This window comes from Nanorana parkeri, unplaced genomic scaffold, assembly GCF_000935625.1.
Source record: "Nanorana parkeri isolate BGI_ZX_2015 unplaced genomic scaffold, ASM93562v1 scaffold795, whole genome shotgun sequence".
NCBI classification, from domain to species: domain Eukaryota; kingdom Metazoa; phylum Chordata; class Amphibia; order Anura; family Dicroglossidae; genus Nanorana; species Nanorana parkeri.
In genome coordinates, this window is record NW_017307063.1 from 149,549 (window position 1) to 164,699 (window position 15,151).

Consider the following 15,151-nt stretch of genomic DNA (forward strand, 5'->3'; position numbering starts at 1 on the left):
CACACACACACACAAAACCATTAAGCCTAACTATGCCCCCTCTCTTAAAAAATAACTCATTAACCCTTGCAGTGGGGGGGTTTCAGTTAACTGCTCATTTTTGTCTAGGTGCTCAAAAAAAGTTATATTCACCAAAACTGTTGAGAAGGCTTGTTCTTAGGCCGGTCCTTCCAGCCTCTCTCCCTCTCCTCTGTAGTGGTCTAAGGTCCCGTAAATTATCACGTTTTATATACTGTGTATGGATGTGAGGATGCTGAGGAATGGTTTTTTTTAGCACCTAGACAAAATGAGTGGGGGTGTGTGGGGGTAGCCACAGTGCAAGGGTTAATAGAAGTTTTGCCCAGAGTTATTCTTTAAATAGTATCTGTCAGACTAGGGCAGTGATGGCGAACCTTGGCACTCCAGCTGTTTTGGAACTACAAGTCCCATGAGGCATTGCAAGGCTCTGACAACCACAGACATAACTCCCAGAGGCAGATGCATCTTGGGATTTGTAGTTTTGGCACAGCTGGAGTGCCAAGGTTCGCCACCACTGGACTAGGGTTTCCATGGCCGAGCAGCTGCATCCAAGCCTTGCATTATCAAGTGCAGTGCAAAGCGTCGGATGCAGTTGTGTAAAGCATGCCGCCACTGGACTCTAGAGAAGTGGAGACGTGTTCTCTGGAGTGACGAATCACGCTTCCCTGTCTGGCAATCCGATGGACATGTCTGGGTTTTGCGGTTGCCAGGAGAACGGTACTTGCCTGACTGCATTGTGCCAAGTGTAAAGTTTGATAGATTATGGTGTGGGGTTGTTTTTCAGGGGTTGGGCTTAGCCCCTCAGTTAAAGGGAAGGGAACTCTTAAGGCATCAGCATACCAAGACATTTTGGACAATTTTATGCTCCCATGGAGGAACTTGACTGGCCTGCACAGAGTCTTGACCTCAACCCGATAGAACCCCTTTGGGATGAATTAGAGCAGAAACTGGGAGCCAGGCCTTCTCATCCAACATCAGTACCTGACCTCACAAATGCGCTTCTGGAAGAATCAAACATTACCATAGACACACTCCTAAACCTTGTGGACAGCCTTCCTAGAAGAATTGAAGCTGTTATTAGTGGCAAAGGGTGGGTCAACTCAATATTGAACCCCATGGACTAAGACTGGGATGCCATTAAAGTTCATGTGTGTGTAAAGGCAGGCGTCCCAATACTTTTGGCAATATAGTGTAGCAGAACATCACAGGTCCATATTTGGCTAGAGTGAAATCCCTGCCTACCTCTATACTTAGGGTTCAGGACTGCACTGGGCAAATGGTCTTGATCACTTACATCTTAAAGTGGTATTAAATGCTCAAACCTTTTTTTAACAATGAATCCAGATAAAACAAATATACATTGCCCAGCAAAGTGTTGCTTTACATTTTTGCTCAAACAAGTACAGTCATCATGTTTCTGAACAGTTGCTTCCAGGTCTCTCCCCTCACATTCCCTGCAGCCCCGATCGAGTGATCACGATTGCAATGCTTTCCAGACTTGAATGCAAATATTAAAGAAATGCATATTTTTTCATATATAATTAATTATGCATTTCTTTAATTTTTGCAAAAGGTGAACGTATCCTTTAACAATGTTGTCAGCACATATCTTCTACTTGGTGATGTTGAGGACTTTATTCTAAGAACACACTGCAGGAGCATGTTTCACTTAATCTGTTTCAATGCAAGGAAAGCAATTCTCTTAGACTGGAAAAATAATCATCCATCTGTCTGCCATAAGGTAATTCACCTAATTGATGTGGCCTTGCCCAAGTACAGACTGATATATGTTGGCAAAAGGTGGACAAAATTTGGAGCCTATGGCTCCAGTAACCAAATGTCACTTTTGTGACTATTCCTTCTTAGGGTGATGATTGTTGAAGTCATGTTGTCCCTATGAAGGTGCGGAGAGGTTGAGGGGAACGGAGTGAATGCTTGCGTGTACGAGTGCTTGCTTTTCTTTAGTCTTTGTACATACCGGCCCTTGTTGTGCTGTCTGGGGACATGTGGTGCACTTGTGTACTGCTATATGTTTAAATATTAAAAATAAATGCCTTTAATATAGAAAGTAGAAGTTGACTGCTACTTGTATTATATTGTTTGTATAACATAATCCCAGTGTTCTTTCAGAAAACAATATATTGTTCTGAAAAAAAATAATGTCTACTAGTTCCAGGAGTTTAAGACTCTTTGTGAGCTCCAGTACCATGAAATAAGTAAGCAAACCTACAAGGCCCCCTGGCTTTATTTGTACAATTGAACCTTTGTTTTTTGATGGTCTGATCAAAAGGTTACAAGAGACTTTAAAGGAAACTGCAAAAGGACTGCTCCTTAAATGTTTGACTCAAAGCTGTCCATACATATGTCAGATTTCAATTAATTTTAACCAATTTCAATTTACTAGGAATAGCAAATAAATTTCCTAGCAATCGCAAAAAGTAATCAATCTATCACCCACAAGTTTGATTGTTTGCCAGAATTCAGTTGACTGTGAAGTTGACACTGGGCAATAAATTGATATATTCAATACAGTTTAAGAGATCGAACTGAAAAAGGAAAAAAATTATTGTCTTCTAAAACAATCTAATTTTTACTCCACATTTGATCAGGGAAATTTGGATCCCATCTTAATGTTTTTGGCAAGAATCAAAAGTTTGATCGCTCTATCGAATTGACACATGTATAGCCAGTTTAACAGTCAACACCAATGTGAAAGAACTATAGAAAAAAAAAAAGTTCTGGACACTCTTCCGTATCAGGCAATAGCTAAGCAGATCTGAAAATATTAGCAACCAAAGCTCTGCTGCCATGAGATATAACTGAAGTTTTTCTTTGTGGCATATCAGTCATGATAATGCAATGATGGGGCTAGTTTCCAGTGATCAGGGCACGTGTAGACAAGAAATATTTTGGGTATGTGGTTTAGGAGGGCAGCTAATGTATGCTGTATATTAGCAGCTCTTTAAGGTTCAGAAACAAGAAAAAATTGCCAATAAAATATTTAGACATGTTTAGAGAGTGTTCTTCTTTAATACAGATGATAAATGACGCCATGCCACCAGAACGTTCTCTTCAAATTTCTCATACACTGGTTAAAGGACAATTAGAGGTGACCTGGAGTAGCAAAGGATAGTTACATAACAGGCAATACAGACACAAACCAGAAAGCACATGTCTATTATTGAGTGGCAGCATTGGCAAGATGTGCGTTCTGGAATTTTCTTTTATGGCAATATGAATAGTGCCAGCGTAGGAACAAAAGGGTGGCTATTAATAGAGGAAGATAGAGGAAGACAGTCAGCTGTGCAGGTATGAGCAGATTGTCCTACTACATCTGTGAGAGCAGTGAGTTTCCTAAAGAGCCATTTATCACTGGCAAAATAGAGAGATCAAGATGGGTATTCTAACAGATCAGATCAGTGTCTCCTTAAATGTATTGGGCTATTAGTTGTCAGCCTGCTCAATAGACATCAACGGTTTACTTATATTTAAGGCAGTGTATCTATATTCTATACCCAAACTTTTTTCTTTTTTTGTTTTGGAAAAATGGGAAAAGGTTAGAACCTATTCCTATGCTATTTGGGGCTCCAATATAAAGATTTCCCCTCACTTTCACTTCTGGGGATGACATTTTACCATACAGAGAAAATCTGCAACAAGGGAAACAGATAATAAAAAGCAGAGGTTTCAGCATTCCCCTAATTTACTGAAATGGCTCATTCACATGGGTGTGCATGCCCAAGACCTGCTTCTGGGAAGGACAGGTGCTGTGTATATTTTAGTGCGGGCAACCGGACCTACAGGTTCAGGGCCACGTTTAGCCTTGTGCAGCTGTGTCCTCCCACAGGAATGTGCAGGCGGCTGCACGCAAATACACGCAGCACCTGTAACATCAGGAGCAGGTCTCTGTAGGGGTGCACTCCTGTGAGCATGAGCCCAAAAAAAAGCATTTTTACTCCTGTCTGTGTTGTTGTTAAAGAGATTTCCCCTCACAACCTGTCCAGGGAACAACCTTTTTACCAGATAGGAAATGGAAATCTTTCCAATGGAGCCTCCAACAGCAGTAAAACCTGACAGGAGTTCTAATCCTCTATCCACAACTTGCAAGAAGCTTTTAGCTGCAGATAGACTACAATACAAACTGAATCTAATGCACACCCTACATCAGAAAACATGTAATCAGTAAGGAAATAAGCATATGTGCATAGGTCGCTACATCTGTACTTCTCTGTGGAACTTTTGTCTCCCACACTGATGGTCCTTTTTTTGTTTCAAATTCTTTATTTAACAAGAACCACCAAGATACAGAAAACATTCAGAGAAGTATAGATTGCATAAAAAGAATGAATGACAAAGGTCATTACAGAAAGGGGACCATGTCTACAAGCCAGGAAAAATAATATGCATGTATTACAAATAATAAATAAAAGAAACTCAATACGGATTTAAAAGTTAAAAGGCAAGCAATCATTGGTGGGATCCAGGAATTTTATAATAATTTAACAGCCAGGGAACTAACGGAGACATGAGTCTAACCGGGGGTAGGGTAAAAGTGGGTGGAGAAGAGGGAAAGCAGAGCAGAAAGCAAAACGAGAAAAGTGCGTGCACTGGGGGGGGGGAGGAGAAAAAAAAACAGGAGAGCGCATAGCCAAAGTAAACAAAAGCAGTAAGAATGAATGGAAAACAAGAGGACAAAAAAAAAAGGAGAGAGAAAAAGATACCCTTGCTCAGAGCCAGCAGAGACCAATAAGGCAGGAAACAACAGCATACAGTTGAGCAGTATATTCATCAGAAAGGACAAATTGTTCCCAGTAGAACCAGATCTGAGAAGGCTTCAGGCCTGTCATGTAATGCTACCATGAGGATTTCCATATCTCTGATTTCATTCACCCTGGCAAACCACTGTACAATTGTTTGGGGGTTGGATAATTTCCAAGCACTTGGAACACATGCCTGGGCGGCGTTCAACAGATGCCTCAACAGTGATTTTTTTGTATCTCTCTGGGACATTGGAGTCAAATATAGGAGGACAGCAACGGGGCAATCAGTAAGGTCAAACCCAGTTAAGGTAATAATTACACCCAAGACCTGTTGCCAAAAGGATTTAATCAAAGGGCATTCCCAGAAAATAGGAAGGAAGGTACCTCTGTGCACATGACAGTGCCAACAGACATCAGATTGTCCTGGAAAGAGTTTGGCTAAGACACAGGGGGTCATAATCTTGTAGGTGATTTCTTGATATCTGTTACAAATGGAGGCTTTATGGGTGAAAAACAAGATCCAATTGACCTGTTCATTGGAGAACTTAACGTGCAGATCCCCCTCCCATTTCTGAATAAAAGGTCAATTAGATCCAGAAGATGCACGGAGGACAAACTGGTATGCCATAAAGAGAGTCCTCCTTGTCTCCCACACTGATGATCCTTGATATGAGTTTATGATATGAGTTTAAACCAAAAGCAATCCATGTGAAGCAGCTTACCTTTGATTATTCTCCTTGTATCTTCATCTGCTGTTTTAGTTGTCGGGTTGTTGAATGCTTTTAAAATTCCAGACTGTATGCGCTGTAGCAGGGGAAAAATCAAATTCGAATTAAGTACAATTAGGCTTTAACTTAATAGGACAATGCAACACTACAAATCAGGTTTACTTCAATGTAAAGCTGTATCAAAGTGTTATGATCCTGCTTTGTTTTTAATGGTACACATGCACACATTAACCACTTGCTGCCCAGAGCAATTTCTTACATTTGCACACAAATGATAAAATCTGAACTTTTGGCTAGAAAACAGGTTCAGACCCCCAAAACAATAAAATATTTTCTGAAAGCAGAGGCCCTGTAGAATGAAAAGATGCTTGTTGCAATATTTTATGTTGCAAGGTATTTGCGCAAATGTTTATCAAACAAGTATTTTTAGGATAAAATAAACTAAAATTACATTTACTGCACAGAAACATAATCTAATATCCATTTTTTTGGTAAAATATAAAAGATTTTGTCTTTTCCTCCCTACGCTCCCCCCCCCCTTTTTTTTTTTTAAAGAATTTAAAAAATATATATAAAAGATGGGGTCAAGCCGGGCAAATAGATACCAAACATGTCAAGCCTTAAAATTGCGTGTGTCCGTGAAACCGCAAAAACTACAATAACAAAATTTCCCATAGGCGGCGCTTTAAACGCTTTTACGGCTCATCAGTTTAGTGCTAACAGTGATTGATGGCCCTAAAATTATTGCTCTCACCCTGGCGCTTGCGGCGATATGTAAAATGTGCGGTGCAATTTTCCTTTTTGCACGTAGGTGCATGTGAAGCTTGTTTGCGGTATATGTGCATGCACGTGGGGGGCTGGGGACATAACATTTTATTTTTTTGCATTTTTTAAAATCTGTTACTTTCATTTTTACACTTAACTTTATTGCTATCACATAGGGGGCTAACAAGTCTAGTGATTAATGAAGACTGGTTTGAACGAATATACACTTCCAAAACCCCAGCTTCAAATTGTAAGAGCAAAATGCAGGACTTGCATCAAGCAGCCCTTACCTGTTTACGAATATAAGCTAAGCAATTAAAAAAGCTGCACATTCAACCTTCAAAATGTAAAAAGCAGAAAAACAACTGGCCTTAAATAAAAACTGAAGTCTCCTTCACAGAATCGATCTCACTTGAGTAACAAGTAGGCTCTACGGTACATATAATGGCTATACAAGCAAGAAGAAAAAAAGAAGAAAAGTAGGAATGTCGGGCTTCAAGGAAAGCAATTATTTAATGTTATGGTTGCTACCATACAGCTAAGGGTCCATCTACACTTACATTTCAAAGTCTCAGGTCTCAAGGTCTGACATTTCGTTCAATTTGATAATTTATTAAGTGGAAGACGTTAAAGATTACATCTGGAAATGAAAGGACCCTAAATGAAAATTTTTTTCTTGTCCACAGAGATGCATGCCAGTCACGCAGTCTTGGAAATTGGAGGTATTGGTATAGCAACACATTCTTTATTCAAGAAAATTGCTGCTCTTGGAAGAAATACTATTCTTAAAGCGAAAAAAGGCAAACAAAATACAGTTTGCAGGTTAAATACATACAAAAGACCTGCCAAAAGATTTGTATTTCTGTCCATCTAGTCCGTAGCTTTACACTTGTCTGCTGCACAACACAACCTGGCAGGGGTGAAGACCTGATTTTTCTCTGCTGCAGTTTGGTCTTGGTTCTCCCACAGCCTGTGACTAGACAGTGAAAGGGAAAGCAGCAGACTAACTAGCTCATATCTCTGTAATTCTGTCCTGTTCTTCTATCAAGCATAGTCCTTGATAGCACATAAGCTTCTTCCCCTCCCTGTCTGAGCTCTATTGTACAGGGACTGCAAGAGACTGATACCAGGTCAAATGTTGGCACTTATACTACTTAAAGGAGAACTATGAGATGACTGATTTCCACTCACCTCATAGTTCTAGCCGACCTGTGACAATGAGACTGTCACAGGTCGGCTCAGTAGATCGGGAGGTGAGCGAACACATACTGGGTTCGCTCACCTCTCGATCCTGTCACGGCTCTCTGCCGTGACAGGGGGAGGGGCTGGATTCCCCTCTCCCCGCTCCGATCTGCCAGCGCTGACTGGCGGAACGGACGGGGAGGTGGCGGGTACAGCTGGCTATGCCTCTAGATAGGCAGAGCCAGCTGTCACTCCCGCAGCTGGGCGGATCTCGACGTCCATGTCAGGATCCGCTCCGGCGTCTCAATATACCGCGAGCTGTAGCTCGCAGTATACTGAGCTTAGGGTAAAGGGAGGATGCTAGTTTGTGTCCTCCCGTTACCCTAAGGAGAACTATGGGGAAAAACACTGACCCCATAGTTCTCCTTTAAACTTAAAAAAAATACATTTGAAAGTATACTGTATGTAAACCCTTAAAACATTGTACAATCAATTGTAAATTGCTCTTCAAATTTCAAGACATATACTTTTTTATGCAACCTGGATCCACCTTAACGCATAATAGCTGGCGATCCTGCCACTCACACATGTGTTTTCCAGCTTCCTCTTCTTCCCCGCAACATTATCCATGGATTTAGCATTTGCAGTCAATCTGTCAAAGGTATGCCGTTCACAAATAGTGATGCATTAATACAGAACTGTGTTATCTTTTGTCTTTTATACCTGCTTTGAGTTCAACTTTAAAAGGAGGTGCTGGAAACACCTATAAATTATATTGTTTTCTAAAAAAAACCCTCAATATAAATTTGTATCTTATACTTTAAACTCACTGGAATGGTGGCACTGGCATACATGCAGTACTATGTGGTTTAGTAATTTCTCTTGCTGTTGTACAAATGATCAGTTTTATAACCAGTTACAAATTAGTTAGCTACATGTCTCCTAACGTATGCAGCAAATGACATAGTATGTTACAAAACCCAAGATACTGTATAAGTCACCTAATCAGGTTGAAATCTTCAGTTGTGCACAATTGCAAAAATGCAATTCGAGCAAGCTCTTCAAGCTGGCCAAAAATATGTTGATTGCGAAAAAAAGATACCTCCCAATGTTCTTCTTGGTGAAAGATAAATGTTTACACCAATGAAAATGTCTGTTTTTTGGGGCTGCATGTAGCCTTCTCACTTCTCTATGGCCCTTAGTGGAGCCCCCAAACATAGTTACATAGTATTTGTGGTTGAATAAAGACATAAGTCCATCAAGTCCAACCTATTTCGTGTATGCATTTATGTTTGAAGCGGTGTGTGTGCGTGTATATGAGTCCATGTGTGATTTTTCTCTTAGCAGTACCTGTACCCCTTTATGTCTCCAAGGAACTAGTCCAGATATACTACGTCCAACGGCCTCCCCCCATCCAGATCTCTACTTACCTCTCCGTAAAAGGTCAGCAGGTTGGTCTGGCAAGAACGATCCTTCCTAAATTCCGTGCTGTACATCACTTATTATACTATTATCCTGGACGAATTCCACTAAGTAGTCCTTAATAATTCCCTCCAACAGTTTACACACTATGCATGCCAGACTAACTGGCCTATAGTTCCCAGGTTGGCATTTTGACCCTTTTTTGAATATAGGTACCACATTAGCCCTTCTCCAGTCGCTTGCCACTCTACCAGCCATTACGGATTCCTTAAAAATGAGGAACAAAGTATTTGTTTCACCCATTAGAAAAAAAAAAAAAATGAGGAACAATGGTCTCGTTATCTCCTTGTTCAGTTCTTTGAGTACCTTGGGGTGTAGATTATCAGGTCATAATGCTTTATTTGTATTTAGTAGTTTAAGCCTATGTTGTATCCTAGTTTCCGTCAACCACTCAGGTGTATTTCTTGTTAAATTTTGTATTTTATCATGTACATTGAACCCATCTGTTTCCTCGGTGAATACCGACGAGAAGAAAGTATTTAGCGCCTCGGCCCTCTCCCTGTCGTTTGTGAGTAACAACCCATTTATGTCCTTTATTGGGCCTATCTGTTCCTTTCTCACCTTTTTACTGTGTATGTACTGATAAAAAATGTTGGGGTTCTTTTTACTAACTTCGGCGATATATTTTTCACATTCAATTTTAGCTGCCCGCACTGCCAGTTTACATCTTCTATTAAATTCTTTGTAGTTTTGGAATGCCAATATGTCCCCTCCGTTTTATACTTACTAAATGCTATTTTTTTCCCCTTAATGTGTTGTTTTACCGATTTATTTAGCCATATTGGCTTTGTTTTTGATCTTTTACTTTTGTTCCCCCTGCGGTATACACCTGGTAATAGCATTTTTTAATTTGTTCTTGAAACAGTCCCACTTTTGGTCAAAGTTTAGTGTATCAAATACGTTTTCCCAATCGATTTCACCCACTATATTGCGTAGTTTATCAAAGTTAAACTTCCTGAAGTTTAGGCTTCTCGTCGGCCCATCCCCCTTCCCTTTCTTGCACCCAATATTAAAAGCTATCACCTTGTGATCACTATTGCCCAGTGTCTCCCCGATTTCAATATCCTCAATTAACTCCGTATTATTGCTGATGATCAGATCTAGGATTGCATTTTACCTAGTCGGGATCTCAACCATCTGATCCATGAAATTGTCTTGCAACATATGAAGAAAACGGGCTGCCTTAGCCGATTTGGAAGTTCCATTAGCCCAGTTGATACTTGGGTAATTGAAGTCTCCCATTACCACAACATTACCCTCTTTCCCCGCTATTTCTATTTGGGATTGTAGGTGGGCCTCCTCCTCCTCCCCTATATTTGGAGGTTTATAACAGACACCCACAATAAGTTACGGTTCGTCTTATCTAGTTCTAGCCATAACGATTCCACATCATCTCCACCAGCTGATGCGATATCGTCACGGATGTGAATAATGAGGTTATTGTTAGAATATATACATACCCCCTTCTTGCCAGCCTGTCTCTCCTGAACAGGTTGTACCCTTCTATGTTAGTAGCCCAATCATGTGTGGCGTCTAACCATGTTTCTGCTATTCCCACTATATCGTAGTCCTCCTCGAGTAACATAACTTCAAGGTCTTCTATTTTATTACTAGACTTCTAGCATTGGTGAACATGCATTTAATTTTTGTACATTTACTGGTTAAATGTTTGCTCCCCTCTTGCTCCCCACTACTGCTTTTATTTGTCCCTTTTACAGTTGGTCCATTCCTACTTGGGTTACCTTGGGCAATTAGATTTACTTTACTGACTACATTTAGTATGCTCTCTATATTGACTTGATTTACTACTTTGACTATGTCGACTCTGTTGACTGGAGTGAGCCCACTATCTAATCCTGTATTTTTTCGATGATATCTGTCACGATAGGTTGTTTAATATTTAATTTTTTGGTTTTTATTTTACCCTCCCCCCCATTATCTAGTTTAAAAGCTCCTCCAGTGTTTTAACGATTTTTCCCCCCAGAAATGCTCACCTTCCCAATTAGGTTGCAGACCGTCTCGGCTGAAGAGCCGGTAACCGACTGAGAAGTCAGCCCAGTACTCCAGGAAACCAAAGCCCTCGTTTCGACACCAGTTCCGGAGCCATTTGTTAAGTTCCCTCAACTCGCGCTGTCTCTCCGGAGTGGCTCGTGGCACTGGCAGTATCTCAGAGAATACCACCGTGGAGGTCCTTTCCTTCAGCCTAGCACCTAAGTCTCTGAACTCCTTTTTTAGGACACTCCATTTACCTCCTATTTTGTCATTGGTGCGATGTGCACCAGGATGGGCACCATGACAACTGGGTTGTGCCCAACCCCATCTAGTAATCTGTCAATTCGTTCCACAATGTGCCGAACACGCGCCCCCGGTAAGCAGCACACTGTTCGACGCTCACGGTCACGATGACAGATTATCCTGTCGGTTCGCCTGATGATGGAATCTCCCACCACCAGGATCTGCCTCTCCTGATCCTCCAACCCCCTTCCATATGTGAACCCTACAATATACAACACAAACAATATATTTCAATCATATAAGTAAATAACCCACAAATGTTTTTACCTTAAAGAACTCTTCTATTTTATCACTTTATACTTTAATGGATTGTAAACTATTTCACTTTCTCTTCTGGCCTGGCTGGTAAAAATGGGATGTGCTGGCATTGTTATTAACACAATTATATTCAATAGCAGTCCCAGCTGGTGGTCCAGGGGACCAATTCAATAGAAAATAAGGGTGCCACCCCATGGCTGCGCCAAACTGTTTAAAGTGTCTCAACATGTATTTCGCAATTAACTCACAGGGAAACCGAAGGAACATCACCCTGAGAACCAGCAAAGGGCAATGAGCCATGATTACCGCAGCATGCATGCTGTCCTTCCAGATTTTTTAAATCATAAGGCTTGTCTTGGTTTGGCCATTATAATAAACTTATATTGTGTTTAAGGATATATACACAGATTTCATGTTGGTCCTCCCTGACACCACTTACCACTGGAAAGAAAGTATATTTTATGTTTATAGTGCATATTAAATAACAATATTTCTCAAAGTTACAAATATCCCTGCGAATATAACAAATTTCATCCCAAAGATTTATGAGCATAATACACGGTGAAAAAACGAACTTCAATACCGAAGGAAGAGAGAGAGGAGCGGAGGACGGAGAGAGATTCGACTATAAAAAGCAACTAAAGTTAATTGAGTCATTTAGTCCGGGTTTTTCATGAGATCTAGTGGAGTGAATCCATCTACATTCTCTTTGGAGTAGGGTTTTATCCCAATCACCACCTCTATTGGGCATATGAATTCTGTCCACTACAAAGAACTTCAAACCCTGGGTGTTACCCCCATGTGTGTGCACCATATGTCTGGCAATTGGGGATCTCAAATCATGTGCCCCAATGTCAGAAATGTGGTCTGAGATTCTGTTCTTCAACATTCTCTTAGTTTTACCTATATAGAACATATCACAGATGCATCTTAGAAGGTATATAACCCCTTTGGTTTCGCAATTGGCAAAATGTTTACATTTCACTCTCTGCCCATTTGGGGTGATAATTTCATTTCCCGTTTCGATAAACACACAGAACTTACATTTCTGACATTGGTAGGTACCTGGGTATTTGCAGCAGTACCGTAAGAATGATAGGGACAAGGACCATGCGGGTATTCGCCTTCTTGGTGGGCATACCTAATAAATTGTCTTCTAGGATAGGGCTCTAGCGCCGGATGGACTGCAGGCCTACACCTGTATAGCACCCAGTGGCTAACTCAATGCATTGCACTACATGCCTAAATGAGATGCAGGATCAAGTGACTGAAGCAACACTACAGGCTGGCTCTGCATCTTCTTCCTGGTAAGATATGAGTATGGGCCCCCAAGGCTTATTTGAAGGAGTCAAACAATCATAAAAGCTTCAAATAGGGGAGACGCAGTGGCTATGTAACAAATAGAAAATGACTATACAAAAATGAAACAAAAGTGGTTTGCTGCTCTTAGCAAAGAGAAAACGTCCATCACCTAGGGACACCTAGCAAAAAACTGAGGCTTGCTGGGAGTGTAAAAGTCTATATTGGGGCTATCCTTACATCTTTGTTTGGCAATAGCATTCTAAACAAGAAGACCAAAGTTTGTCATAATGAAATTATCTAAAGCAGAGTTTCCCACCAAAGTCTGGACATAGATTTCCAAACATCAACCAGAGTGAGATCTACCTATTCTTCAACTCATCACTGCAGCACCTAGACCTGCTGCAATTTTCTTACTAACCTAGCTGACAGTCAATGTGGCATAGATACAGTAATAGTCATCTTCCATTGTTTCCATAGAAAAGGGAACAATTGACTGACCAAACACAGGTCGAAGAATGGCAGGAGGTTAGACTGTTATAACCCGCTGCAGTATTCTGTCAATCACAGCTGACATACTTTTTTTCTCTTCACAGAAAATGGAACAATAGGTGTCCAACTAAAGCAGATCAATAACCACCATTGCGGAGCCTTGCTTGATTGTAAACAACGCCTCAATCAGATGCACAGCTCGCTAGAACAGGCTGTGCACAGCCACTAACTAACTTTAGCAGTTTAACCTTCTACAAATCCTTCTATTGAAAATCAAAGACTAATCCAAATAGATGAATTCACCTGTTCATGATAAGGAAACATAAGTGTGAGCTAAAGATAGGATGGAGAATCCATGGACTGTACTAAATCCTATCCTTTTCCTATATAAAAGCTTATTTCAGAGTATAAGGGAATTATGCTTCTGTTTTCAGTTGAACCTCTTCCAATTCAAAGTGCAAAGCTCTATCTAGTTGTTTGATCAGTGCCTCTCTTCCTCCTATACCCCCACAAGCAGCTTACAATATGTCTTCTTATGTGATCAGTTCAAGCGATACAGCTCTCTTGACCAAATACTATATTTATTGCTGAACTATTGTCTGATTGACCCGTAATAAATACCAGTGTGTTAATAATCGTTTTCAGGCCAAAAAACATTCAGACTAAATAAACCATTGTATTAATGGGTACATATTACTCAGCTTTGGAGAAGAGCATTTTGCAGTACAATTATTGCTCCATAATGTTTGGCCTTGAATGAAAAGGTAAAGCATACTAACTAAATAGCGTTCCAGCTGCATTATAGCTAATCCCCTGATGACATAATTCACCTTCTAAATGCCGCATACAGATTATTACGGATATCTTCTGACACAAACACTTTAGCTACAACTAAAAACCTCCCAGCATACAAAGCTTCCCTGCGAAAATAGCTGCAATTATTTGTTTTGTAACTATGACCTATAAGGGGATAACCTCCTCCACAGGCTTTAGAATAAGACATTAACAAGGAGTAAATCACCAGGCAGCTCACTGAAACAAATAATCTAAAATTGGGGTTGGGGCTACAATTACCCCCCTTTGGTGGTATTAGCGAGTAATTATTTAGGTCAAACAAAAATAGTAGGTTTGAAGTAAGCAGGGGGAGGGTGCAAATGTGAACAACAGTATAAATACACAGCAATATATTTTCGTTGCAAATGCATCTGCGGATATCCTTATTACAGCACAGAAATAACATATTACACTAGATGGGATAAGACTATTCATAAAATATAATATAAAATAAAAAATTAAAATAGATAAGATAGATAAGATAGATAGATTTTTGAAGAAAATGATGCAGATTCGCTTTAAAATACTTCTGAAAGGCATCAATGATTGGCCTTCAACTTTCAGAACAAGATCAGTTAAACACAAATTTTCCTGTGAATAAAGCTGTTTTGTCAGATCCAGTTAACATTGTAGTTTCACAACGTAGCTTGTCATTTGACAGACTGATAGAAAAACTGAACAAAGTACTTCAAGATGGGGAAACCTGCAGAACTGCACAGTACACACAATGACTGATCAACTCTGTAGAGCAGTGGTTTCAAAGTACCGTCCCGCGGGCCAATTGCGGGAGCAGCTACAAGGTCTGCATTTCTGTCGGATGCAGACCGCATAGCTGCTTCTGTGGTCGCACTTGGATCCTTTCGGCCGGCGTCTTCGCTGAATGCTGGCCGAAAGGATTGATTGGTAAGGTCTGCAGCAGACCTTACCAATCCACCACTTGATCACCAGGGATTGATGATCGTGGCCCACAGCCTCCTCCCTGCAACAAGGTAAGCAGGAGAGGGGGCTGGGTATTTTATTTTATATGCGGGGGGTCTG

General features: G+C 40.6%; 1 protein-coding gene across 1 annotated transcript in view; it reads right to left on the reverse strand.

The window, feature by feature from the left end:
- The window catches only part of USP45 (ubiquitin specific peptidase 45), a 116,778-nt gene that overhangs the window by 24,268 nt on the left and 77,359 nt on the right, over window positions 1-15,151 (reverse strand). Inside the window, exon 10 of the mRNA XM_018564919.1 lies at window positions 5,501-5,582. Coding sequence (XP_018420421.1) covers window positions 5,501-5,582 — 82 coding nt within the window. The remainder of the gene's footprint in view (window positions 1-5,500; window positions 5,583-15,151) is intronic.